Genomic DNA, 22,818 nt, shown 5'->3' with positions numbered 1-22,818 from the left:
CATTCTCTGCATATTCATGTGCCTGTAATAAGAGCACATGAATAAGGACCTCTTAAATTCCTCTATCGTATCTGCCTCCACCACCACCCCCGACAGCCCGTTCCAGGCACCCGCCACACTCTGTGTAAAAAAACTTGCCCTGCACATCCCCTTTGAACTTTCCCCCTCACCTTAAATGGATGCCCTCTAGTATTAGACATTTTGACCCTGGGAAAAAGATACCAGCTGTCTACTCTATCTATGCCTCTTGTAATCTTATAAACCTCTATCAGATCTCCCCTCAGCCTCCACCGCTCCAGAGAGAACAACCCAAGTTTGTCCAACCTCTCCTTTTAGCACCAGCCCTCTAATCCAGGCAGCATCCTGGTTGACCTCTTCTGCACCCTCTCCAAAGCCTCCACATCCTTCCTGTAATGGGGCGACCAGAATTGAATGCAATACTCCAGATGCGGCTTAATCAGAGGTTTACAAAGCTGCAACATAACCACTTTGATCACTTTGCACTACAATTTTACTTTGCTTTTGTGTTCTAATTGTGTTCTTTCTTGTTTAATTTATGTTTAATTGATGATTTTCTTGTGAATGCTGCTTATATGATGCTCTCTGCCTGTGATGCTGCTGCAAGTAAGTTTTCCATTGCACCCGTGCTCACATGTACTTACGCAGATGACCATAAACTTGACTTCAACCGCTGGTCATAAGAATAAGTGGGGATATGGCTACTAGTTGGGCTGGGTATTGTAATTAGAACAGAAGGAACTGAGATAGGCTGGGCCTGACCTCTACTTCCTCAGGAGGCTAAAGAAATTCAGCATTTCCCTGATGACACTCACCAACTTTTATCAACGCACCATAGAAAGCATCCTATCCGGATGCATCACGGCTTGGTACGGCAACTGCTCTGCCTGAGACCACAAGAAACTGCAGAGAGTTGTGGACACAGCCCAGCGCGTCACGGAAACCAGCCTCCCCTCCATGGACTCTGTCTACACTTGTCGCTGCCTCGGTAAAGCAGCCAGCATAATCAAAGACCCCTCCCACCCCTGACATTCTCTCTTCTCACCCCCTCCCATTGGGCAGAAGATACAAAAGCCTGAAATCTCGTACCACCAGACTCAAGGACAGCTTCTAAGACTATTGAACAGTCCCCTAGTATGATAAGATGAACTCTTGACCTCACAATCTACCTAGTCGTGGCCTTGCACCTGCCTGCACTGCTCTTTCTCTGTAACTGTAACACTTTATTCTGCATTCTCTTATTGCTGTTCCCTTGTACTACTTCGATGTACTGATGTGATGAAATGACCTGTATGGATGGCATGCAAAACTGTTTTTCACTGTACCTTGGTATATGTGACAATAAGATTTCTTTATTAGTCACATGTACATCGAAACACACAGTGAAATGTATCTTTTGCACAGAGTGTTCGGGGGGCAGCCCACAAGTGTCGCCACGCTTCTGGCACCAACTTAGCATGCCCACAACTTCCTAACCCGTACGTCTTTGGAATGTGGGAGGAAACCGGAGCACTCGGAGGAAACCCACGCAGACACGGGGAGAACGTACAAACTCCTTCCAGCAGCGGCCGGAATTGAACCCGGGTCGCTGGCGCTGCAATAGTGTCACGCTGACCGCTACACCACCGCGCCTGCCCAACTTACCCTTCTCCTGGGGTGGAGGCAGCTCTTCCTCTGTCGGCTCAGCGGGCAGTACCGTGACCTTGGTTCCCGTCTGCTGGATGAACTGCTGCAGATTGACTTGTCTCAGCTCCTTGGTCAGCTGCTCCAGCTCCAGCTCCTTCTCCTGTTGGGTCAGACAGACTTCAATAACTATTGGAAAGTATACGTGAAAATAACAGGAAAAAAAAACAATTAGGCAAACATTACCCCTTGATTACTCCAGTTACCAACTTCCCTTGCAAACCAAACTCTAAAAATGACAGTAACCAAACGGGCTTATTTGCACGTTGTTATTTTACAAATTACCCTTTACTCTGAAACTAATTCTTCAGCCAAAGTGAGCATCCTCCTCGTCAATCCCTATAATATTGTAAACTTCAATGAGATCTCCTGTTCATCGAAACTCTGGAGAATAATCAGAATCAGGTTTATTATCACTGACTTATGTGACGTAAAGTTTGTTGTTTTACGGCAGCACTGCAGTGCAAAGACAAAAAAAACCTATAAATTTCAAAATAAATAAATAGTGCAAAAGAAAAGGAACAATAAGGTAGCATTCATGGGTTCATGGACCATTCGGAAATCTGATGGCGAAGGGGAAGAAGCTGTTCCTGAAACGTTTAGTGTGGGTCTTCAGGCTCCTGTACCTCGTCCCCGATGGTAGTAACGAGAAGAGGGCATGTCCCGGGTGGTGGGGGTCCTTAACGATGGATGCCGCCTTCTTGAGGCACTGCCTCTTGAAGACATCCTCGATGCCGGGGAGGGTTGTGCCAGTGATGGAGCTAGCTGAGTCTACAACCCTCTGCAGCCTCTTGCGATCCTGTGCATTGGAGCCTTGACTGATCTACTCCATTTCTGCTCATAGGCAAACCCACCATCCCTAGAACCAGGCTAATGAATCCTCACTGCACTCCCTCAGGGAGGGTAAGTAAATCCTTTTTTTAAAGGCAAGGGGACCAAAACTGTGCAAGCTTCCAACAAAGGATCACAGTCGGGTGGCAGACTAGTACAGCGAGCAGAATTTGTCCCTTGCAGCTCCAGTGACCCGGGTTCAATCCTGACCTCCGGTGCTGTTTGTGTGGGGTTGTGCACATTCTCCCAGAGACTGCCTGGGTTTCCTCCGAGTGCTCTGGTTTCCTCCCGCATCCTAATTGTGGGCTAACTGGCCACTTTGAGTTGCCCTGCGTATAGATGACAGGTAGAATCGAGGGAGAGTTGATGGGAACGTGGGGAAGAATAAATGTAGAGGAGTAGTGCAAGTGGGTTGGCATGGACTCAGTGGGCTGAAGGGCCTGCCTCTGTGCTGAATGATTTCAGGAATCAAATCGCACTGTGGAATACGTGTACACTGACCGACAACAAAATTGTCACTAACATAACTGCAGGAATGAAGGCAAGATGCAGTTACAATGAGCAGCCTAAGTCAAATGCAGGTAGAATATATTCAGTATTCACCTCAGTTCAATGGGAATTAAAGTGAAGTGTAGTCTTAAACAGCTCTGTCAGTCACTGATACTCGTCACTGCCGACAGCTCTTCTCGGTAGGGTCTGAGTGAGACTTGTTGTCAGCAGTGGGTGCTGTGAAGTGCAAGGACCTTGCTTACTTAAATATATTCCAGTCCTCTTAAGCATCAAGAGAGGTGTGGCTTGGGATTGTGGTGTACGTACACAGGAATGGAAATTACTGGCAGCCTTTTCCCCCCAAAGGCACTCCTCCCAGTGACAGATGCAGCAGTTCACCAGAACTCCCTGCGGGGAATCCATTCCGGGCTAGATCTGGGGAAGGAATGGTGTCTCCATCCACTCAAATGGAGAGGGAGAGCAAAGGGGGACTCAGGCAAGTTTCAGCTGATTATTCCTTATTTTAAATTTATTTAAGCAATAAATACATAAATGTTCTTCAATGTTTAACATTTTGATAATTTTTAAACTTTGTTTGGAATAGTTCTTGAATATTCTTCTTCAGGGTGCTTTGACCGTTTTGTCAGCCTGCCAAGCATGTGGGCATGGTCGAGCCAGCTGTCAAGGTTTTCCCCAGCTGTTTCATGAATTGGCCGTGTTCTGCCCTTCACCACTTCTTCCCCACTCCAGTCCTCCTCCGGTGACAGAATTTGCACCTGGCAGATCCTGCCAGCTGACCTCAGGAGATCGGCACAAGGTAACATAGAACATAACAGCACAGTACAGGCCCTCGGCCCACAACGTTGTGCCGACCTATATAAACCTACCCCATGATCAATCTAACCCTTCCCTTCTACATAGCCCATAACCCTCCATTTTTCTTACATCCATGTGCCTATCCAAGAGTCTTTGAAATGTTCCTATTGTATCAGCCTCCATCACCACCCCAGGCAGTGCATTCCAGGCATCCACCACTCTCTGTGTAAAAAAACCTACCTCTGACATCTCCCCTAAACCTTCCTCCTCTGACCTCAAACTGATGTCCTCTGGCATTGGCTATTACTGCCCTGGGGAAAAGGTGCTGGCTGTCCACTCTATTTATGCCCCCAATAATCTTATACACCTCTATCAAGTCGCCTCTCATCCTGCGTTGCTCCAAAGAGTAAAGCCCTAGCTCACTCAACCTTTCATCATAAGACATGTTCTCTATTCCAAGCAGCATCCTGGTAAAGCTCCTCTAAACCCTCTCTGAAGCTTCCACATCCTTCCTATAATGAGGAGACCAGAACTGAACACAATACTCTAAATGTGATCTAACTAGAGTTTTGTAGAGCTGCAATGTTACCTCACGGATCTTGAACTCAATCCCCCAACTAATGAAGGCCAACACACCATATGCCCTCTTAACAACCCTATCAACCTGCACGGCAACTTTGAGGGATCTACAGACATGGACCCCAAGATCTCCCTGTAAGTCCAATCCTTTCCTAATGGTCAGCTGTGATAAGGAATAGTTTGCCTCTGACTGCAAATTCTAAGTTAACATTCTTCTCCAGACCAATTTGCTGATCATGTTGATATAAATTCAAGCCAACTCTCTCAAAGGTGTTGCCTACTATATATATTGAAGACCGAGATGTGTCATTCAGTGAGGTACAACTAGTGAGTTATATACTCACGGGTTACAACTTGTATGGATATTAGCTTCAGATGTACCGTATGACGGAGGGAAGAGAGTGATGGAGAAAATAACAATTGATATTTGAGATGATGATTGGATCAACACACCCAAAGGTCCAAATGAGTTACAGTAAGTGGCCCAAGTACAATACATGTCAACTCCACAAGTCCTTGTACTCATTTTATGTTAAGATGGAAATTAAATTACAAAGAGGTGAATTATATTGAAGTGTGGCCTTAAACCGCTCTGTTAACGTCACCTCAACTGTGTCACCAGTTCTAATGAATAGCTTTACTGTATTTGGGGTTTATGTGTGACCAATGTCCACCTTCATCGAGAGCAGCTTGCCTCCAATCTCATCACATATGGAAAAAACTATGAGCATGATTTTGCATTGACTGGCTATTCGGCTCGATAGGTCAATGCAGGGAGACCGCTCCCCACACTTGATCCAGGTGATAACACAGGTCATCAAGAAGGCAAATGGACCGTTGGCCTTCATTGCTGGAGGGATTGAGTTTAAGAGCAGGGAGGTTATGCTGCAACTGTACAGGGAACTGGTGAGGCCACACCTGGAGTACTGCGTGCAGTTCTGGTCTCCTTACTTGAGGAAGGATATACTAGCTTTGGAGGCGGTGCAGAGGAGGTTCACCAGGTTGATTCCGGAGATGAGGGGGTTAGCCTACGAGGAGAGATTGAGTCACTTCGGACTATACTTGCTGGAATTCCGAAGAATGAGAGGGGATCTTATAGAAACATATAAAATTATGAAAGGGATAGATAAGATAGAGGCAGGAAGGTCATCTCCACTGGTAAGTGAGACTAGAACTAGAGGACTTAGCCTCCAGATTCGGGGGAATAGATTTAGGACGGAGATGAGGAGAAACTACTTTTCCCAGAAAGTAGTGAATCTGCGGAATTCTCTGGCCAGAGAAGCAGTAGAGGCTACCTTATTAAATATATTTAAGACACAGTTAGATTTTTGCATAGTCGGGGAATTAAGGGTTATGGGGAAAAGGCAGGTAGGTTGAGCTGAGTCCACGACCAGATCAGCCATGATCTTATTGAATGGCGGAGCAGGCTCGACGGGCCAGGTGGCCCGACTCCTGCTCCTATTTCTTGTGTTCTTATCCACCTCAACCCTGCTTTCCCCACATGTACTTATCCGGTTCCTCCTGAACTACTCCACACTATTTGCCCAAACCACTATGCAGCAGCACGTGGGGTGGGGGGAAGAGGGGGGGAAGAGGGGGGGAAGAAGGGGGGAAGAAGGGGGGAAGGGGGGGGGAAGGGGGGGGGAAGAGGGGGGGAAGAGGGGGGGAAGAGGGGGGGAAGAGGGGGGGAAGAGGGGGGGAAATCAGCCTTGTGGGTCCCATGGGTAAGTGCAGGGTAGTGAGGGATCTAAAACACCAAGTGGGAACACAAACCTCATTCGACGAAATGCAGCCTGGGCAAACAGCCTCCAATGGAAAACTCCTTACAGGAGCCATAGATTGGTGTTACGTTAGAATACAACGGAATACAGGTAGTTCTGCTGTAACACACGTCTCCATAACATGAATGATGGATTAGAGAACACTACCCGCATTACACAGCCTGCATTAGTTATAGTGCAAACACAATCCTGTGTAAATCTGTGCTTTGAAGGCAGCTACAGCCTGTTGTGCTTTAACACGACTTTCTATAAAGGTGTTTCTTAGGAACATAACTATCGCGTTATAACAGAACTAGCCGTACGTAACCCAACTGGTTAAAAGGCGTTAAGGTAGAGACGCACTTGACCTGTGGAGCAGACTGAAAGGTTGACCAGCCTCAACCTACATTCTGAAGACTCTCATTGTACGCAAGTTGAACATTGAATTCTCCCACTTTAGGTAATCCCCTCCCCGCTTGCCCACACCTCCCCCCCCCCACCATGCTTCTTCTCTTCTACCCTTTCTAGCCTTTTTCTCCCCCCCTCTCTCTCACCTGTGACCCATCCCCCGGTGGATCTGCTCTCCCCTCCTCCCCCGCACCTGCCTATCACCATCTCTTACCTGCATCTACCTATCACCACCCTGTGCCCACCCCACATCCCCTCTTCTGTCCACCCATCACTGCTCTGCTTATCCCCCCTATATACTGGGCTTCCCCTTTTCCTATCTTCAGTCCTGAAGAAGGGTCCTGACCCGAAACGTTGACCGCCTGCTTTTCCCCCACAGATGCTGCCTGGCCTGCTGAGTTCCTCCAGCGTCGTCGTGTTTTTCATTCTATCTGTGTTGCTTTTGGAAAGGAAAATTTACCATTAAGGCCAAACAACTGCAGATGCTGGAAAACTGAAATCGAAACAAAGTGCCGGGAACACTCAGCAGGTCAGGCAGCATCTGTGGAGGGAGAGAAACGGTTCACGGTTCAGACTGAAGACCTCGGTGAAGAAGGGTCTTCAACCCGAAACGTTAACTCTATTTCTCCTTTTACAGATGCTGTCCGAACTGCTAAGTGTTTTCAGAACTTGTGCTTTGACCTCCTGATTTCCAGCATTTGCGCTTTGTCTGATTTTCATTAAAAACCCAACTGGTTCACGACTGTCCGTCAGGGAGGGAATCCTGTCAGTCCCAAGTGCTCCAACGCAAGCAGACTGTCCTATGAAGTGAGCTCACTGTAGTTGGAGGGATGGATTAATAAATGCACCAAAAATACGTCACAAAGAATCCAGTGTTGCCGTACCTCCTGTTCAGATTCCCCTGGAGTGTACGCCATCTTAAGGCTGTACCGTCTTGTCCCACACCCTCCCAGCTCCTCACCACATCAGCAGGTGAGTATGGTAGAAATGACTAAAGTTATTGTAACCCATGTTTTCAGGAAATGTGCCCATTCACTAGTGGCGCAGCTGGTAGAGCCGCCATCTCACGGTGCCGGAGACCCGGGTTCAATCCCGACCTCCGGCGCTGTCCGCATGGAGTTTGCGCGTTCTCCCTGTGACTATGCGGTGCTCCGGTTTCCTCCCACGTCCCAAAGACACATGGATAGGTGGATTAATTGACCACTGTATATTGGCCCTAGTGCGTAGATGTAGAATCCAGGTGGAGCTGATGTGAATGTGGGGAGAATGGGTCACGGGAAAAATTAGGAGAGGGGTGAATGGGACTGCTCTGCGAGCTGGCATGGATCTGATGGGCTGAATGGTCTCCCACGTTGCTCGGAAGTACGGACGCAACTCCTATTGTGATAGCTACACATTATTACCGGCGCGGTTTGTACGATCATTTATCGCTCTTGTTACCTGAAGCTTTTTGTTGGCTTGTCCCAAAGTCCTTTCCACAGCCCTCAGGCTATTCTGCAGCCTCGTGCTATGCTGATGCTTGAGCTCAATGTCCTTCCTGATCTTAATAAGATTCCCTTTAACCTCTTCCTCATTGACCTGTGACCCGCGGAGCTCCTGCTGCAGCTTCTCCGTTTCAATGCCGTTCTCGATCTTCTGGATTTTCTGCGTGTAGTCCCTCAGCTTCTCCTCGCAGTCCCTGATCCGGAGTCTCACCTCCCCCAGCTGCTCCTTCAGCTGCTTCTCATTTTCCTGCTCTATCTGCCACTCGTTCTCCCAGAACTCCTCCTCCTCGATCTCTATTTCATTCTTCTTGATCCTTTGTTCCAACCTCAGGACTTCCTCCTCGAACCTGAAGCCCGCCTTTCCCTCCCAGTACTTCATCTCCGCCCGATTGGACTCCAGCTGCCTCTGCAGAGTGTGAAGCTTCTCTTTCTGCAGATGGACCACTTTCCTGAACTCCTCCACGGAGGCCCTGCTGGCGAGACTCTGGTGCTTCACCTCCAAGTCTGTACACTTCCCAAAAACGTCAATGAACCCTTTCGGGCCCCCGGTAAAAGTCAAGGACTTTCTTTTGGGCTCCTTCCTCCTTAACGATCTGTCGTTCTGGGGTCTCAGCTTAGCCAAGGGCGGCAGGCTTTGCCTGTACAAAGTTCTCTCAGGCACGCGGCTGACGGTGTCTGATGTAGGCCGCTCGCTCAGAGAAGGGCCCGTACGGCGTAGGATTAAATGCACGTCACTGGCATACTGTCCCCACTTATTCAGGGCAATCAGCGGATTCTCATGTGGTGCTAGGTGGCGCTCTGTCTCTCTCCATTTCTCGATGAGAGTGTATCGGCCGGTTCTTCCTGTAAAAACACAACAATCGGAAGACATTAAAAATATTCCAGGTCATTTTTGACTTCATTGGTAAATTTCAACAATACTTTTGCAGCAGGTCCTGAAACCGTATGGCACAGAATTTCATTTGAAAGTATCCTGGCTGGTTGCATCATGGGCTGGTACGGCAATTCGAACGCGCAGGAACACAAGAAGCTGCAGAGAGTAGTGGGCTCAGCCCAAAACATCACGGGCACATGCCTCCCCACCTTCGGTAGTATCTACAGGAGGCGCTGCCTCAAGAGGGCAACATCCATCATCAAAGGTCCCCACCATCCGGGCCATACCATCTTCTCGCAGCTACCATCGGGCAGGAGGTACAGAAGCCTGAAGTCCCACACCACCAGGTTCAGGAACAGCTACTTCCCTTCAACCATTCGGTTCTTGAACCAACCTGCACAACCCCAATCACTACCTCAGTATAGCAACACTATGACCTCTTTGCTCTACAATGGACTTCGTTTTTTTTTAATCTAATTGTGTTTTTTCTTGTAAAAATTGTGCATAATTTATATTTCTGTTTTTCTTGTGAATGTTGTGTATCTGATACAATGTGCCTGTGATGCTGCAAGTAAGTTTTTCATTGCACCTGTGCATACACGTACTTGTGCAGATGACAATAAACTCCACTTTGACTTTGTCCCATTGTTTCCATTCTGGTTGAGCTAATCCCACTTCCCAGCCCTTGGTCTTTACACTACGAGTGCTTCCCACAGCTATGTTTCCCAGTATCCAAGACTTTCAGCTACCAGGTTCCAGCCTGTCGCCAGATGCTGCACATGCCAAAACTCCCCAACCCACCTCGGATCCATCTGCCCATCATCTTCAGTCTACATCCCCTAGCTGTTGAGGGAAATTGGTCTTCCCTCTTCAAGTTTATTGTCAGGGGCATACAGACCCAGGGTACGAACGCCAGGAAAATTAGCTTTCTTGCAGCAGCAGCACAGTACGTTACAAACATAGATTAACATAATTTAACAAATTATACACAACTTGTACGACAAAATAAACATGACAACACTCGGACTCAGAACTCTCGTAACTTTATACAGCAGTCAAATCTCTCCTTAGTGCCCTCTGTTCCAAGGCAAACAACCGAAGCTGAGCCCATCTTTCTCCATGACTAATTCCCTGGTAACATCTCCTCTGCACCCACTCCAACACCATGACATCCTTCCTGCAACATGGTGACCAGCTCTGTACACAGATCTCTAGCTGTGCTGAACTAGTGATGGATCCAGCTTCTGTACACAGATCTCTAGCCGTGCTGAACTAGTGATGGATCCAGCTTCTGTACACAGATCTCTAGCCGTGCTGAACTAGTGATGGATCCAGCTTCTGTACACAGATCTCTAGCCGTGCTGAACTAGTGATGGATCCAGCTTCTGTACACAGATCTCTAGCCGTGCTGAACTAGTGATGGATCCAGCTTCTGTACACAGATCTCTAGCCGTGCTGAACTAGTGATGGATCCAGCTTCTGTACACAGATCTCTAGCCGTGCTGAACTAGTGATGGATCCAGCTTCTGTACACAGATCTCTAGCCGTGCTGAACTAGTGATGGATCCAGCTTCTGTACACAGATCTCTAGCCGTGCTGAACTAGTGATGGATCCAGCTTCTGTACACAGATCTCTAGCCGTGCTGAACTAGTGATGGATCCAGCTTCTGTACACAGATCTCTAGCCGTGCTGAACTAGTGATGGATCCAGCTTCTGTACACAGATCTCTAGCCGTGCTGAACTAGTGATGGATCCAGCTTCTGTACACAGATCTCTAGCCGTGCTGAACTAGTGATGGATCCAGCTTCTGTACACAGATCTCTAGCCGTGCTGAACTAGTGATGGATCCAGCTTCTGTACACAGATCTCTAGCCGTGCTGAACTAGTGATGGATCCAGCTTCTGTACACAGATCTCTAGCCGTGCTGAACTAGTGATGGATCCAGCTTCTGTACACAGATCTCTAGCCGTGCTGAACTAGTGATGGATCCAGCTTCTGTACACAGATCTCTAGCCGTGCTGAACTAGTGATGGATCCAGCTTCTGTACACAGATCTCTAGCCGTGCTGAACTAGTGATGGATCCAGCTTCTGTACACAGATCTCTAGCCGTGCTGAACTAGTGATGGATCCAGCTTCTGTACACAGATCTCTAGCCGTGCTGAACTAGTGATGGATCCAGCTTCTGTACACAGATCTCTAGCCGTGCTGAACTAGTGATGGATCCAGCTTCTGTACACAGATCTCTAGCCGTGCTGAACTAGTGATGGATCCAGCTTCTGTACACAGATCTCTAGCCGTGCTGAACTAGTGATGGATCCAGCTTCTGTACACAGATCTCTAGCCGTGCTGAACTAGTGATGGATCCAGCTTCTGTACACAGATCTCTAGCCGTGCTGAACTAGTGATGGATCCAGCTCTGGCTTGCTGCCTGCTGCTGTTCCATTCTGTGCCTGGGCTGACACAACAAGTGTTCCTGTGTCTTCATAACTACTCACTTCCCATCCTGCTATTTCAGGGAACTATGGATGTACATTCCAAGATTCCTCTCACGGTTCTGTCTCCCACCACAAGACACAGGAGCAGAATCAGGCCATTTGGCCCGTCGAGTCTGCTCTGCCATTCGATCGTGGCTGATTTATTTTTCCCTCTCGACCCCACTCTCCTGCCTTCTCCCCGTAACCTTTGAGACCCTTACTACTGAAGAACCTCTCAACCCCCACTTTACTACGGCCAGTGTTTTTGTTTAAATGGAGGGAAAGAAATCCTGGCGTTTTGCACTGGATTCTGAGTTTCAGTTAGAGCAGTAACTGGGTTACTTTTCAACTTGTCCACCATGATTCCCTCAGTAAACATGTAAACACTGTGTTCTGGAAGAGTTTGACCCTGCACCTCTGTCACTCCTTTTATCCCCAATGACTTGGCCTCCACAGCCGTCAATATATGCATTATGCCATTTGCTGTGTATTCCCTTACACAGTGAATGGCACGGTAGTGTAGCGGTTAGCGTAACGCTTTACAGCGCCCGCGACCCAGGTTCAATTCCTGCCGCTGTCTGTAAGGAGTTTGTACGTTCTCCCTGTGTCTGCGTGGGTTTCCTCCGGGTGCTCCGGTTTCCTCCCACATTCCAAAGACGTACAGGTTAGGAAGTTGTGGGCATGCTATGTTGGCACCAGTAGCGTGACAACACTTGCGGGCTGCCCCCAGAACACTCTACGCAAAAGATGCATTTCACTGTGTGTTTCGATGTACATGTGACTAATAAAGATCTTATCTCCCTTCCGAAACACACTCTCCAGTTTCTACCGAGTGAACTATTTGCCACTTTCTGCTCACCTAACCAGACCCTCGATATCTTCCCGCAGCCTGCAGTTCCTCCCTCGCTGTCAAGCACGCAACGCATTTGCAAATTCCTCAGTCATCCATCATGCCGTCAATATGCACCATAGAAGCAAGGGACCCAGCACAGGAACCCCATGGTGCATAGCTCTCTGCCCACTAAACCTCCCTCCCACCAGCTTTGTTTAACACTGACGGCCTGTGTGGCTTCTAATGTGAGGGTTCTCGGTAGCTTCTGGCTCACGTTTTGCCTTAAGCACATATGGGCTATGGTTCCACGGATAGCGCTCTCGCCCAAGCCCGAGACTTATGGTTCTAGTCTCCCTCCAGAGACTTGAGACCAGCACTCCACAGAGTTCTACAAGGTCAGAGGGCTCGGTCTCTCCCATCAGCCGCTGAAGTGACACCCACTCTGCTCTCCTGGAGAGGATGAGAAAGGACTCAACCGAATGTTCAGAAGCACGGAAGTCCTCCCACTGTTCAAGTTAACATTCATCACTCTACTGACAACGCTACAACCAATAATGTGGTCTTTTATCTTGCTGCAATGTCTAATGATCTTGCAGTGTGAGGATTGCTGCATTTTGTATGTTTCAAAAGCGAGAGCACTTCACGTGGCTGGGAAACACTCAGCTGTGACTAAGGAGGCACCAGAGACCGCAGATGCTGGAATCTGGAGCAACACACAATCTGCTGGAGGAACTCAGTGGGTCGAGCAGCGTCTGTGGGGGGTTGGGGGGGGTGGTGGGAGGGGGGAATGAACTGTCAATGTTTGGGGTCAAAACCCTGCATCAGGACAGAGGGTGAAGATAGGGGCCAGAAGTGGTTGGTGGACCGAGAGTTGAAAGATTGGAATTGGTTTATTATTGTCACTTGTACCGAGGTACAGCAAAAAACTTGTCTTGCAAACCGATCGTACAGGTCAATTCATTACACAGTGCAGTTACATTGAGTTAGTACAGAGTGCATCAAGGTAGTACAGGTAAAAACAATAACAGTACAGAGTAAAGTGTCACAGCTACAGAGAGAGTGCAGTGCAAGTAGACAATAAGGTGCAAGGTCACCACAAGGTAGATCGTGAGGTCAGAGTCCATCTCATCGTATAAGGGAACCATTCAATAGTCTTATCACAGTGGGATAGAAGCTGTCCTTGAGCCTGGTGGTACATGCCCTCAGGCTCCTGTATCTTCTGCCTAATGGGAGGAAGGAGGGGTGTAGTGGGGTGTGGAGGCGGAGGGGGAGGAGGAGGGAGTTCACCTAGTCTGAGTTACTACTAATGCTGTCAAATGCAAGTCTTGCATAATGTCACATTTCAATTGTCTTCACATCACCAACTTACCCGGAAGCGAAATCAGTACTTTTTAAACCTAGCAGTGCAGTTGTCAATTCCAAACGCAGATGATTTACATAGTTCTGCGATTTACTAAGCAGCACACAAGGAAAGCGATTATCAGCAAGTTTAGAACTGAAAGCCGTCCAATGGACTTATAACGTTAAGCCGTTTACATCTACACAATTGTTTCCCTCATCAACCATTATTAACAAACATGTGCCAACAAGTTACAACCCTAACCCTGATTTACTGCTGTGTGTTCTGTTTTATTCCCACAGTAAATAAAGACGGAAGATGCTAGGAAAACTCAGCAGGTCAGGCAGTGTCTGTGGAGAGAGAAGCAGTTAATGTTTCCGATCTGGGACCCTTCATCAGAACTGGGACAGAGAGAAACAAGTTAGTCCGGGTAGCGGGGGGTGGGGGGCAGTGGGTGGAATAAAAGGGGTGAAATAATGTGGTAGTTAAGGAGGAATTAACATCAGGTTAAGCATCAAGTAATTTCAAGTCCCCACCCCGTTCCCACACCGACGGGTCTGTCCTCAGCCTTCTCCACTGCCAGGGTGAAGCCAAACGCCGACGACAAGAACAACGCCTCGTATTCCACCAGGGTAGCCTATAGCCCAATGGTTTGAACATCTCTCCCTGTCCCACCATGGCCCCTTTCTCCCTTTGTTCACCTTTCCCATCCCTCCCTCCTTCCCCACCTGGTCCCATCTGCCCGTCACCCCCTGCTAACCCAGTTCCACCCCTCATCTACCAGCTCCCGTCTCACACCTCCCCTGCATTTCTCTATACCGGCCATCTTTCCTCTCTCTACCCTGTGTACTGATGCAGGGATTCGACCTAAAAGGTCGACGATCCCTTTACCTCCGCAGAGCTGACCTGCTGAGTTCTTCCAGTAGTTTGTTTTTTGCTACAGATTCCTGCCTCCGCAGTCTCGTGTTCAGTAGATTAAGCTCATTTGTCTGTGTAACCTGTTGCCGATGCTGTCTAGTCTTGCCTACTGGGATATCCCCAGCAGATTATCCAGCATCTGCAGGTTTTTTTTAAATATTTAAGATTTCTTTATTAGCCACATGTACATCGAAACACACAGTGAAATACATCTTTTGCGTGGAGTGTTCTGGGGGCCAGCCTGCAAGTGTCGCCATGCTTCCGGCACCAACACAGCATGCCCACAACTTCCTAACCCGTACGTCTTTGGAATGTGGGAGGAAACCAGAGCACCCGGAGGAAACCCACGCAGACACGGGGAGCCATTATGTTCCAGGCAGCTGTCTGATCCTAAAACAGGTTATGCAGTCATCTACTGGGAAGTGGAAGTGGGAGTAGGTGAATCAGCCACAGCCACAAAGAGATACAGCATGGTAACAGGCCATTCGGCCCATCGAATCCGCACTGACCATCAACTGCCAATTTACACTAATCTTTTTTCCCCTCCCCCCACTCTCATCGACTCCCCCCAGACTCTCCCACTCACCTACACAATTAACCTACCAACCCGCACATCTTTGGTGCTGCCTGTGTGGAGTTCGCATGTTCTCCCCGTGACCGCGTGGGTTTCCTTCCTTCCTACCAACCTTGGTCTCTCGTGCTGCAAGGCAGCTGCTCTACCCGCTGCCTACTCCGTCATTCATCTACCTTCAAGGCTGCTCTGGAATTCACCCTTGCTTCGTGTCCGCTGATCTGTAACTGGACCTCACAAAAATTCCATCAGGTTCAATCTCAAAAACAAAACTGAACCGAACATCCTGGCTTTGGGTGCGTGGGTGTCGCTGTTCACAGAATGATACTGGGGTGCGGTAGCTCAACAGGGCGATCCTGGGACGGTGCTGTGCCGTTCTCATACACAGGATGGATTGCGGGGGACGTTGGTTGGGTACCCTGTATACTGCTCACACCTGACAGCTAATACATGTGGAGGTCGTCATAAGATAGCTAGAAGTGCCTTGCAGAGAAACACACCGGAAAAATTTTTGTTTTTACAGAATATTCCAGCACAAAGGGATATGTAGCTGCAAATACGGTGATGTTGGTGAAAGCATTACTACAGAAACATGATAGTGGGGAAAAGACCTTTCCAAACACAAACCATTTCACTTTTCCTTACACTCACTCTCATTGACTGATATTTTTGGGCTCCTGATTAGCAGTTTACAGTTTGTTCACTGGAAGCTCTCCGTTTGTACAGTTGTGGCCTATCCTTTGGGATTTGAGCCTACCACATGCAAATATGATATGCACATCTGGGTGTGGCTAGTGGCAGCTGGTCGGAAAATTCATTCACATTCATCTTGACTGGAATTGCTTGTGGTAAATTTGGATACTATGCTGAATAGGAAAGTTATGTGTAACATTCTGTGAGGTATGTAATGAATATATTGACTTGACAACACTATGAATGCAGAGAAAGCCATGTACTATTTTGCATTTCTTGTATTTTTTTAAGAATAAAGCTTTTATCTTTTTTTAAATTAAGAAGTGTTAGCAGTGCAAAATTCACATGTGATCTATGCCCTCCAAACTAACCACTTCCTACATTACAGAAGAAACAACATTTCCAAAGTATTTTACAAGTAAAGGAAAAACGGCAGATGCTGAAGTGTCCTGATGAAGGGTCATCAACCCGAAAAGTTAACCCTGTTCCTCTCCACAGACGCTGCCTGACCTGCTGAGTATTGCTAACCTTTCCTGTTTTCATTTCTCCTCCAAAGCTCTCCGCTGGTGGTAAGTGTCTTGTGGTGTAAAAGGAGTGACAGAGGTGCAGGGTTAATGGTTTTGTGGCTAAGTTTGCAGATGACACCAAGATAGGTGGAGGAGTAGGGAGTATTGAGGAGACGGCAGGGTTGCAGAGAGACCTAGACAGTTTAGGAGAATGGGCAAGGAAATGGCAGATGAGATTCAATGTTGAGAAATGTGCAGCTGTATACTTTGGAAACAGAAATAAACAGGCAGATTATTATCTAGAAGGAGAGAAAATTCAAAGTACAGAAGTACAAAGGGACTTCGGGGTACTCGTGCAGGATACCTTAAAGGTTAACCACCAGGTCGGATCGGTGGTAAAGAAAGCGAATGCTATGTTGGCATTCATTTCGAGAGGTATAGTGTATAAAAGTAAGGAAGTGTTGATGAGGCTCTACGGGGCACTAGTGAGGCCTCATTTGGAATACTGTGCACAGTTTTGGGCCCCATATCTTAGGGAGGATGTGCTGATGTTGGAGAGGGTTCAGAGGAGATTTACGAGGATTATTCCCGGAATGAAAGGGCTTACATACGATGAGCGTTTGTCGGCTCTTGGACTGTACTCACTGGACTACAGAAGAATGAGGGGACCTCATAGAGACATTTAAAATGTTGAAAGGACTGGACAGAGTAGATGTGGTCAAGCTGTTTCCCTTGGTGGGTGAGTCCAGGACCAGAGGGCACAATCTTAGAATTAGAGGGTACAGGTTTAAAACAGAGATGAGGAGAAATTTCTTTAGCCAGAGGGTGGTGAATTTGTGGAATTCCTTGCCACGTACAGCAGTGGAGGCCAGATCATTGGAGGCGTTTAAGGAAGAGATAGATAGATATCTAAATAATCTGGGTATCGCGGGATATGGGGATAAGGCCGGAAATTGGGGTTAGGTTCTCTCCCCCCACCCAATTTATCATTTCTTTTTCCTTTTCTTTGGAGCAGACTCGATGGGCCGAATGGCCTACTTCTGCTCCCTTGTCTTGTGATCTTCCAGAATGCAGTGTTTACACGTTTACTGAGGGAATCGTGGTGGACGAGTTGAAAAGTAACCCATTTACTGCTCTGACAAACTCAGAATCCCTTGCAAAACGCCAGGATTTCTTTCCCTCCATTTAAACAAAAACAATAAGAGGCACAGATCGAGTGGACAGTCAAAGACTTTTTCCCAGGGCGACAATGGCTAACACGAGGGGGCATAATTAAGGTGATTGGAGGAAGGTATAAGGGGGATATCAGGGGTAAGTTTTTTTACACAGAGAGTGGTGGGTGCGTGGAACGCACTGCCTGCAGAGGTTGTGGAGGCAGATACATTAGGGACATTTAAGAGACTCTTAGATAGATACATGAATGATAGAAAAATAGGGGGCTATGTGGGAGGGAAGGGTTAGATAGATCTTAGAGCAGGATAAAATGTCGGCACAACATTGTGGGCTGAAGGGCCTGTACTGTGCTCAAGTGTTCTATGTTCTAAAACACTGGCCGCAGTAATTCTGAATTTTGTCTCTTGCCTTTTGCGATGGTGGGGGAATCCCTCAGCCTATTCTAAGTGATCGTCTTTCCACTTCGGCTGCCTGGACTGAGACCGTTTGGAGATGAGTGCTCAGTATATTGCAGCACTAGCTCCCTTTCACCCGGTGCCCAGTGTCGGTCAACCTTCTGTGGCTTCAGCAGAGCCTGGGTTTGAACGTCCCATCCGTGTGTTCCAACTGTGACGATGCCTCACACTTTCCCATCTCCGTCACCTCCTGCAGCCCTAAGACTGCCAGGTCTCCTGTGAGTGGCACCACTTAACCAAGCCCAGTGGGCAGAGCAGACAGAGATAGGCGGGGAAGCACGAGAGGGCTGGTAGCTTTAACTACATTTAATTTAACGCAAGGAGCCTCGCAGGCGAGACGGATGAGCTGAGTGTGTAGATTAGCATGTGGGATTATGATATTGTTGCAACTATGGAAACATGGTTGAGGGAAGGGTAGGACTGGCAGCTCAACGGTGATCAGGGGTGACAGAGGCAGGTACAAATGGAGAAGGGGTGTTGGGCTGCTGATCAGGGCAAGTATTACAGCAGTACTCAGGGAGGACATCCTGGAGAGATCGGCCAGTGAGCTATAATGGGTAGAACTGGGGAATAAGAAAGGTGCGATCACTTTGATGGGGTTTATACACCAGGATTCCTAATAGCCAGCAGGAATTAGAACAGATATGTAGGCAAATCACAGTAGGGTGTGAAAACAATATTGACTGGGACTGCCTTAGTGTATTGGGTCTTTGATGGAGTGGAATTCATAAAATGCATTCAAGAAGGGTTTTTAAGTGGAGAGTCATGTGGAGAGTCCTACTGGATAAGGGGCTGTGCTCAAACTTACCTTGGGGAATGACGTTGTTGAAGTGTCTGTGCAGGAACTTGATGGAAACAGTGACCATAGTTCAATAAGTTCCAAGGTGGTCATGGAAAAGGATCAGGTTGGTCCTAAGTTGAGCTCTAAAGTTGGAGGGAGGGCTGATTTCAACAGTGCAAGGCAGGACCCGGCAAAAGTAGACTGGGAGCTCGAGGGAAAACAACATCTGATAAGTGGGAGGTGTTTAAAAGGCGAGATAGTAAAAGTTCAGAGTCAGCGTGTCTGGGTAAGAAGCAAAGATGACAAGATTTGGGAACCTCAGTTAACAAAGGAAATGGAGGATAAATCTCCAGGGCCTGACAGGATGCATCCCAGAACGCTGTGGGGAAACAAGGGAGCAGATTGCCGGGACTCGAATGGAGACTTTTGCCAGAAGGCGGGAGGATAGCTAACGTTGCTCCCTCATTCAGAAAGGACAGTAGTGATAAGCCGAGAAAGTAGGCAGGGCCCAGCAACTGCAAGCTGATTTGAATGGAGGGGAACGGCTGCGAGATAGAAGGGTAAATCACAGAACCATACTGCACAGAAATGGGTCCTATATCCTGTATTCTGTTTTCACCTCACCACCTCAATGTAAGTATGTATGGCATGATCTGTCTGGATGGCACGCAGAACAAAAGCTTTTCACCGTATCTCGGTACATGTGACAATAATGGACTAATACCTTGCGACTGTACGTGAAAATGTTACTGTGTGCAAATTAACCACTGTGCTTCCTGTACCTCAAGAGTGAAACACTTCAAAAGAAGATCATTAGCTGTGAAGCAGTTTGTGATATTCTCAGGTTGTGAAAGACACTGTATAACAAAGTCTTTTTTCCTTTTATGATAACATTCAGGTCAATGATTTATGATGCAGAGACAGCTAGAGAACACTGAGATTATAATGTGAGCGACACTAATATTTTGTTTTAGTTTGCATTTGATAAAAAATATTCATAAGTTTGGTGAAAATTGTGAATTGGTAACCTTGATTACTATTCTATGTTGCTTCCTTTAAGTACTCTATTCTATCTTTGACCTCGCTTTTAGGAGTATGTGATTAAGTTCTGTAGGATGAGTCATGGTAGCGTAGGAAATGGGACTGGCAGAGTCACTGCCCAGACCTCAGCTCCCAGTCTACACATCTCCCTCCACACTCCCTAGCACCAACTGACCAAGTCACGGAGGTGGTCAGGTGTGACCAAGTAAGGCTGATCGTCACAACTAGGAGAGGGAGGAGCAAGGCGGTCACCAAGCAGAGTCTAGCCAACGTGTTTTCTGTGTGCCTGGAGTTTACGAGGATGGAAACCCACTGCCTTCATTATGCCCCTGCTCCATCCTCTCTACTCCTTCCCAACCTCTTGTTACTCCTCCCCTCCCAGCTTCCCCTTCCCTAACCTACCCCCACTGTCAGAGCAGCAGAGTGACACAGCTGCCTCACAGCGTCAGAGACCCAGGTTCGATCCCAACCTCCGGTGCTGTCTGTGTGGAGTTTGCACGTTCTCCATGTGACAGTGTGGGTCTCCTCCCACATCCCAAAGACATGCGGGTTGGTAGGTTAATTGGGAACTGTAAATTGCGTGGGTGAATGGTAGAATCTGTTGGGGGGGGGGGGTGGGGGAGGTGGTGATCGTAATGTGGGGAGAATAATATGGGATTGTTGATTGTTGCAAATGGGCACTTGACAGCACGTACTTGATGGGCTGAAGGGCCTGTTTCTGCACTGTACGTTAACGACTATAGTTCCGCCTCCGGTTTCTTGGCTGTTGGGCTCCAAAAGCCTTTGCTACAAGTTGGTCCTTCAGAGGATGGAGGGAGCCAGACACTGGGTCCCAGGACCAGCTGTGCCCATTGGATGACCTCGATTGGATGATATCATTTACAGAGGGGATGGCCAGGACCCCTTCCCTCTCCTTGTGCAAGAAGGAAGGATGTTAGTGATTTGGAAGCAGTCATGAGAAGGTTCATTCGACTCATACCCAGAATGGGTTAGTTGTTGCCTCACGAGGAACAGTTGGGACTGTCGAGGCTTGTAGCCACTGGAGTTTGGAAAAGCGAGGAGGGACTTGAATGAAACAGAAGATCCCAGGGGGTCTCGACAGAGTGGGGATGTGGGACGGGGTTTGCCTTTTGTGGGAGAATCTAGAAAGAGGGGGGGTCTGTCTTTGAAAATATGGTGGTCACCATACGAGACAGAGATGGGAGGGGTTCTTTCTCCCCTCTTCGGGCAGTGCTCTTCCTCAAAGAGCACTGGAGTCTTCGGATGTTTTTTTTAAAAGGCAGGGGGAGAACGGACTCTTGATGAGCAGGAAGGTGAAAGGTAGGCAGGAATGCAGAGCTGAGGGTACAATTAGATCAGCCACAATCTTATTGAAAATGGCGGAGCAGGGTCAAGGGTAGAGGGTCCTACTTCTGCTCCTGATTGGTATACCTGCATGGAAATAATCAAATTTTGAGATAACAGAGGCAGAAGAGCAGATCAAGGAGGGGCAAGGACGGGTACATAGTCATAGGCCACTTATAGACTGAAGTCCATATCAGACCATGACACCAAGGTCTGTCAGTCTCAGGGCTGTCTGGAGTCAGGGGTCAGGGAACAAATGTTGCTCTGTGGACCAAAGACAAAACTTTGTTCTTGCCGAGACACATTTGGGAGGAACGTGTGTGAAACCGGTAGCCGAGCCAGTGGAGGGAGCAGCGACGGAGCCGGAATGGGAGGGAGGGCTCGTGCCGGAGAGGAGGCACCGCTGAAGGAGAGAGTGAGCCAGTGGTCGCTGGGAACTGCCTTTTGCTGCAAGCACCCAGTGAATGGGAGCCACGGAGCACCTCGCAACAAGCGAGGGAGCCCTGGGTGACTAAAGCAGCATATGGGAGGGGAAGGGTTGAAGCATTAGCAGTGAACGAGAGCAGGCTCAGTCACTAGTATACACCTAGTCAGACAGCACAGAAACAGGCCCTTTGGCCCAACTCGTCCATACCGACCAAGTTGCCTACCTGAGCTGGTCCCATTTGCCTGTGTTTGCCCCATATCCCTCTAAACCTTTCCTATCCTTTTCCTTGCACCTTATTGTCTACCTGTACTGCACTTCCCTGTAGCTGTGACACTTCACTCTGTACTCTGTTATTGTTTTTACCCTGTACTACCTCAATGCGCTGTGTAATGAATTGATCTGTACGATCGGTATGCAAGACAAGTTTTTCACTGTACCTCGGTACGAGTGACAATAATAAACCAATACCAATACCATGTAGCTCTCCAAATGCCTTTTAAATGCTATAATTGTACCCACCTTTACCACCTCCCCAGCAGCTCATTCCATACACCCACCACCCTCTGTGTGAAACACTTGCCCCTCAGGTCTCCTTTAAATCTTTCCCCTCTCACCTTAAACCTGTGCCCTCTAGTTTTGGACTCCCCTACCCTGGGAAAAAGACTGTGGCCATTCACCTTATCTATGCTCCTCATGATTTTATTAACCTGTCATCTCTCAGCCTCCTTTGCTCCAGGGAAAACAGCCCCATCCCATCCGATCTCCATGCTGGCAATCATTCAGTGAGAACACAAACGCACAAGAGAAAAAGCCCAGGTACACACTGTCCCAGAACGGGAAGCATCACTCGGCCTGTCTCGGAATGGCAGGTTCCGGTACTCCATCCCACAGACCCTCCAGATCAAGCTCCCCCTTGGCGACAAGTGAAACAGAACTGCTGATCCCGGGAGTGGATCCACATGGAAAACAGCAACCCAACTCCAGGTGGCAACACTGGAAAGAGTCCACACTGGGCTCGTAAAAGCTCACCACCAATGACGCACTGTCAACAGCCAGTCACGATCTGTACCTCCCACCAAGCGGGGAATAAAAGCACAGGTGTGATCCATCATTTTAAGGTGATTGGAGGAAGATATAAAAGGGACATTAGGGGTAAGTTGTTTTTTTTAAACACACAGAGTGGTGAGTGCATGGAATGTACTGCCGGCAGAGGTTGTGGGGGCAGGTACATTAGGGACATTTAAGAGACTTTTAGATAGACACATGAATGATAGAGAAATGGAGGGCTATGTGGGAGGGAAGGGTTAGATAGATCTTAGA

General features: G+C 48.0%; 1 protein-coding gene across 6 annotated transcripts in view; it reads right to left on the bottom strand.

The window, feature by feature from the left end:
• rassf8b (Ras association domain family member 8b) overlaps positions 1-22,818 on the bottom strand; it is a 96,756-nt gene that overhangs the window by 7,706 nt on the left and 66,232 nt on the right. For all 6 annotated transcript variants that reach the window (XM_052033789.1, XM_052033783.1, XM_052033784.1 and 3 more), the window contains 2 exons: positions 8,025-8,911; positions 1,663-1,804 (listed from right to left, as the gene is read on the bottom strand). In XM_052033789.1, coding sequence (XP_051889749.1) covers positions 1,663-1,804; positions 8,025-8,911 — 1,029 coding nt within the window. The remainder of the gene's footprint in view (positions 1-1,662; positions 1,805-8,024; positions 8,912-22,818) is intronic.

The sequence above is a fragment of the Pristis pectinata genome, chromosome 19 (genome assembly GCF_009764475.1).
Source record: "Pristis pectinata isolate sPriPec2 chromosome 19, sPriPec2.1.pri, whole genome shotgun sequence".
Lineage (NCBI taxonomy): Eukaryota > Metazoa > Chordata > Chondrichthyes > Rhinopristiformes > Pristidae > Pristis > Pristis pectinata.
Note: the sequence above shows the minus strand (reverse complement) of the source record. Positions and strands in the feature narration are given on the sequence as shown.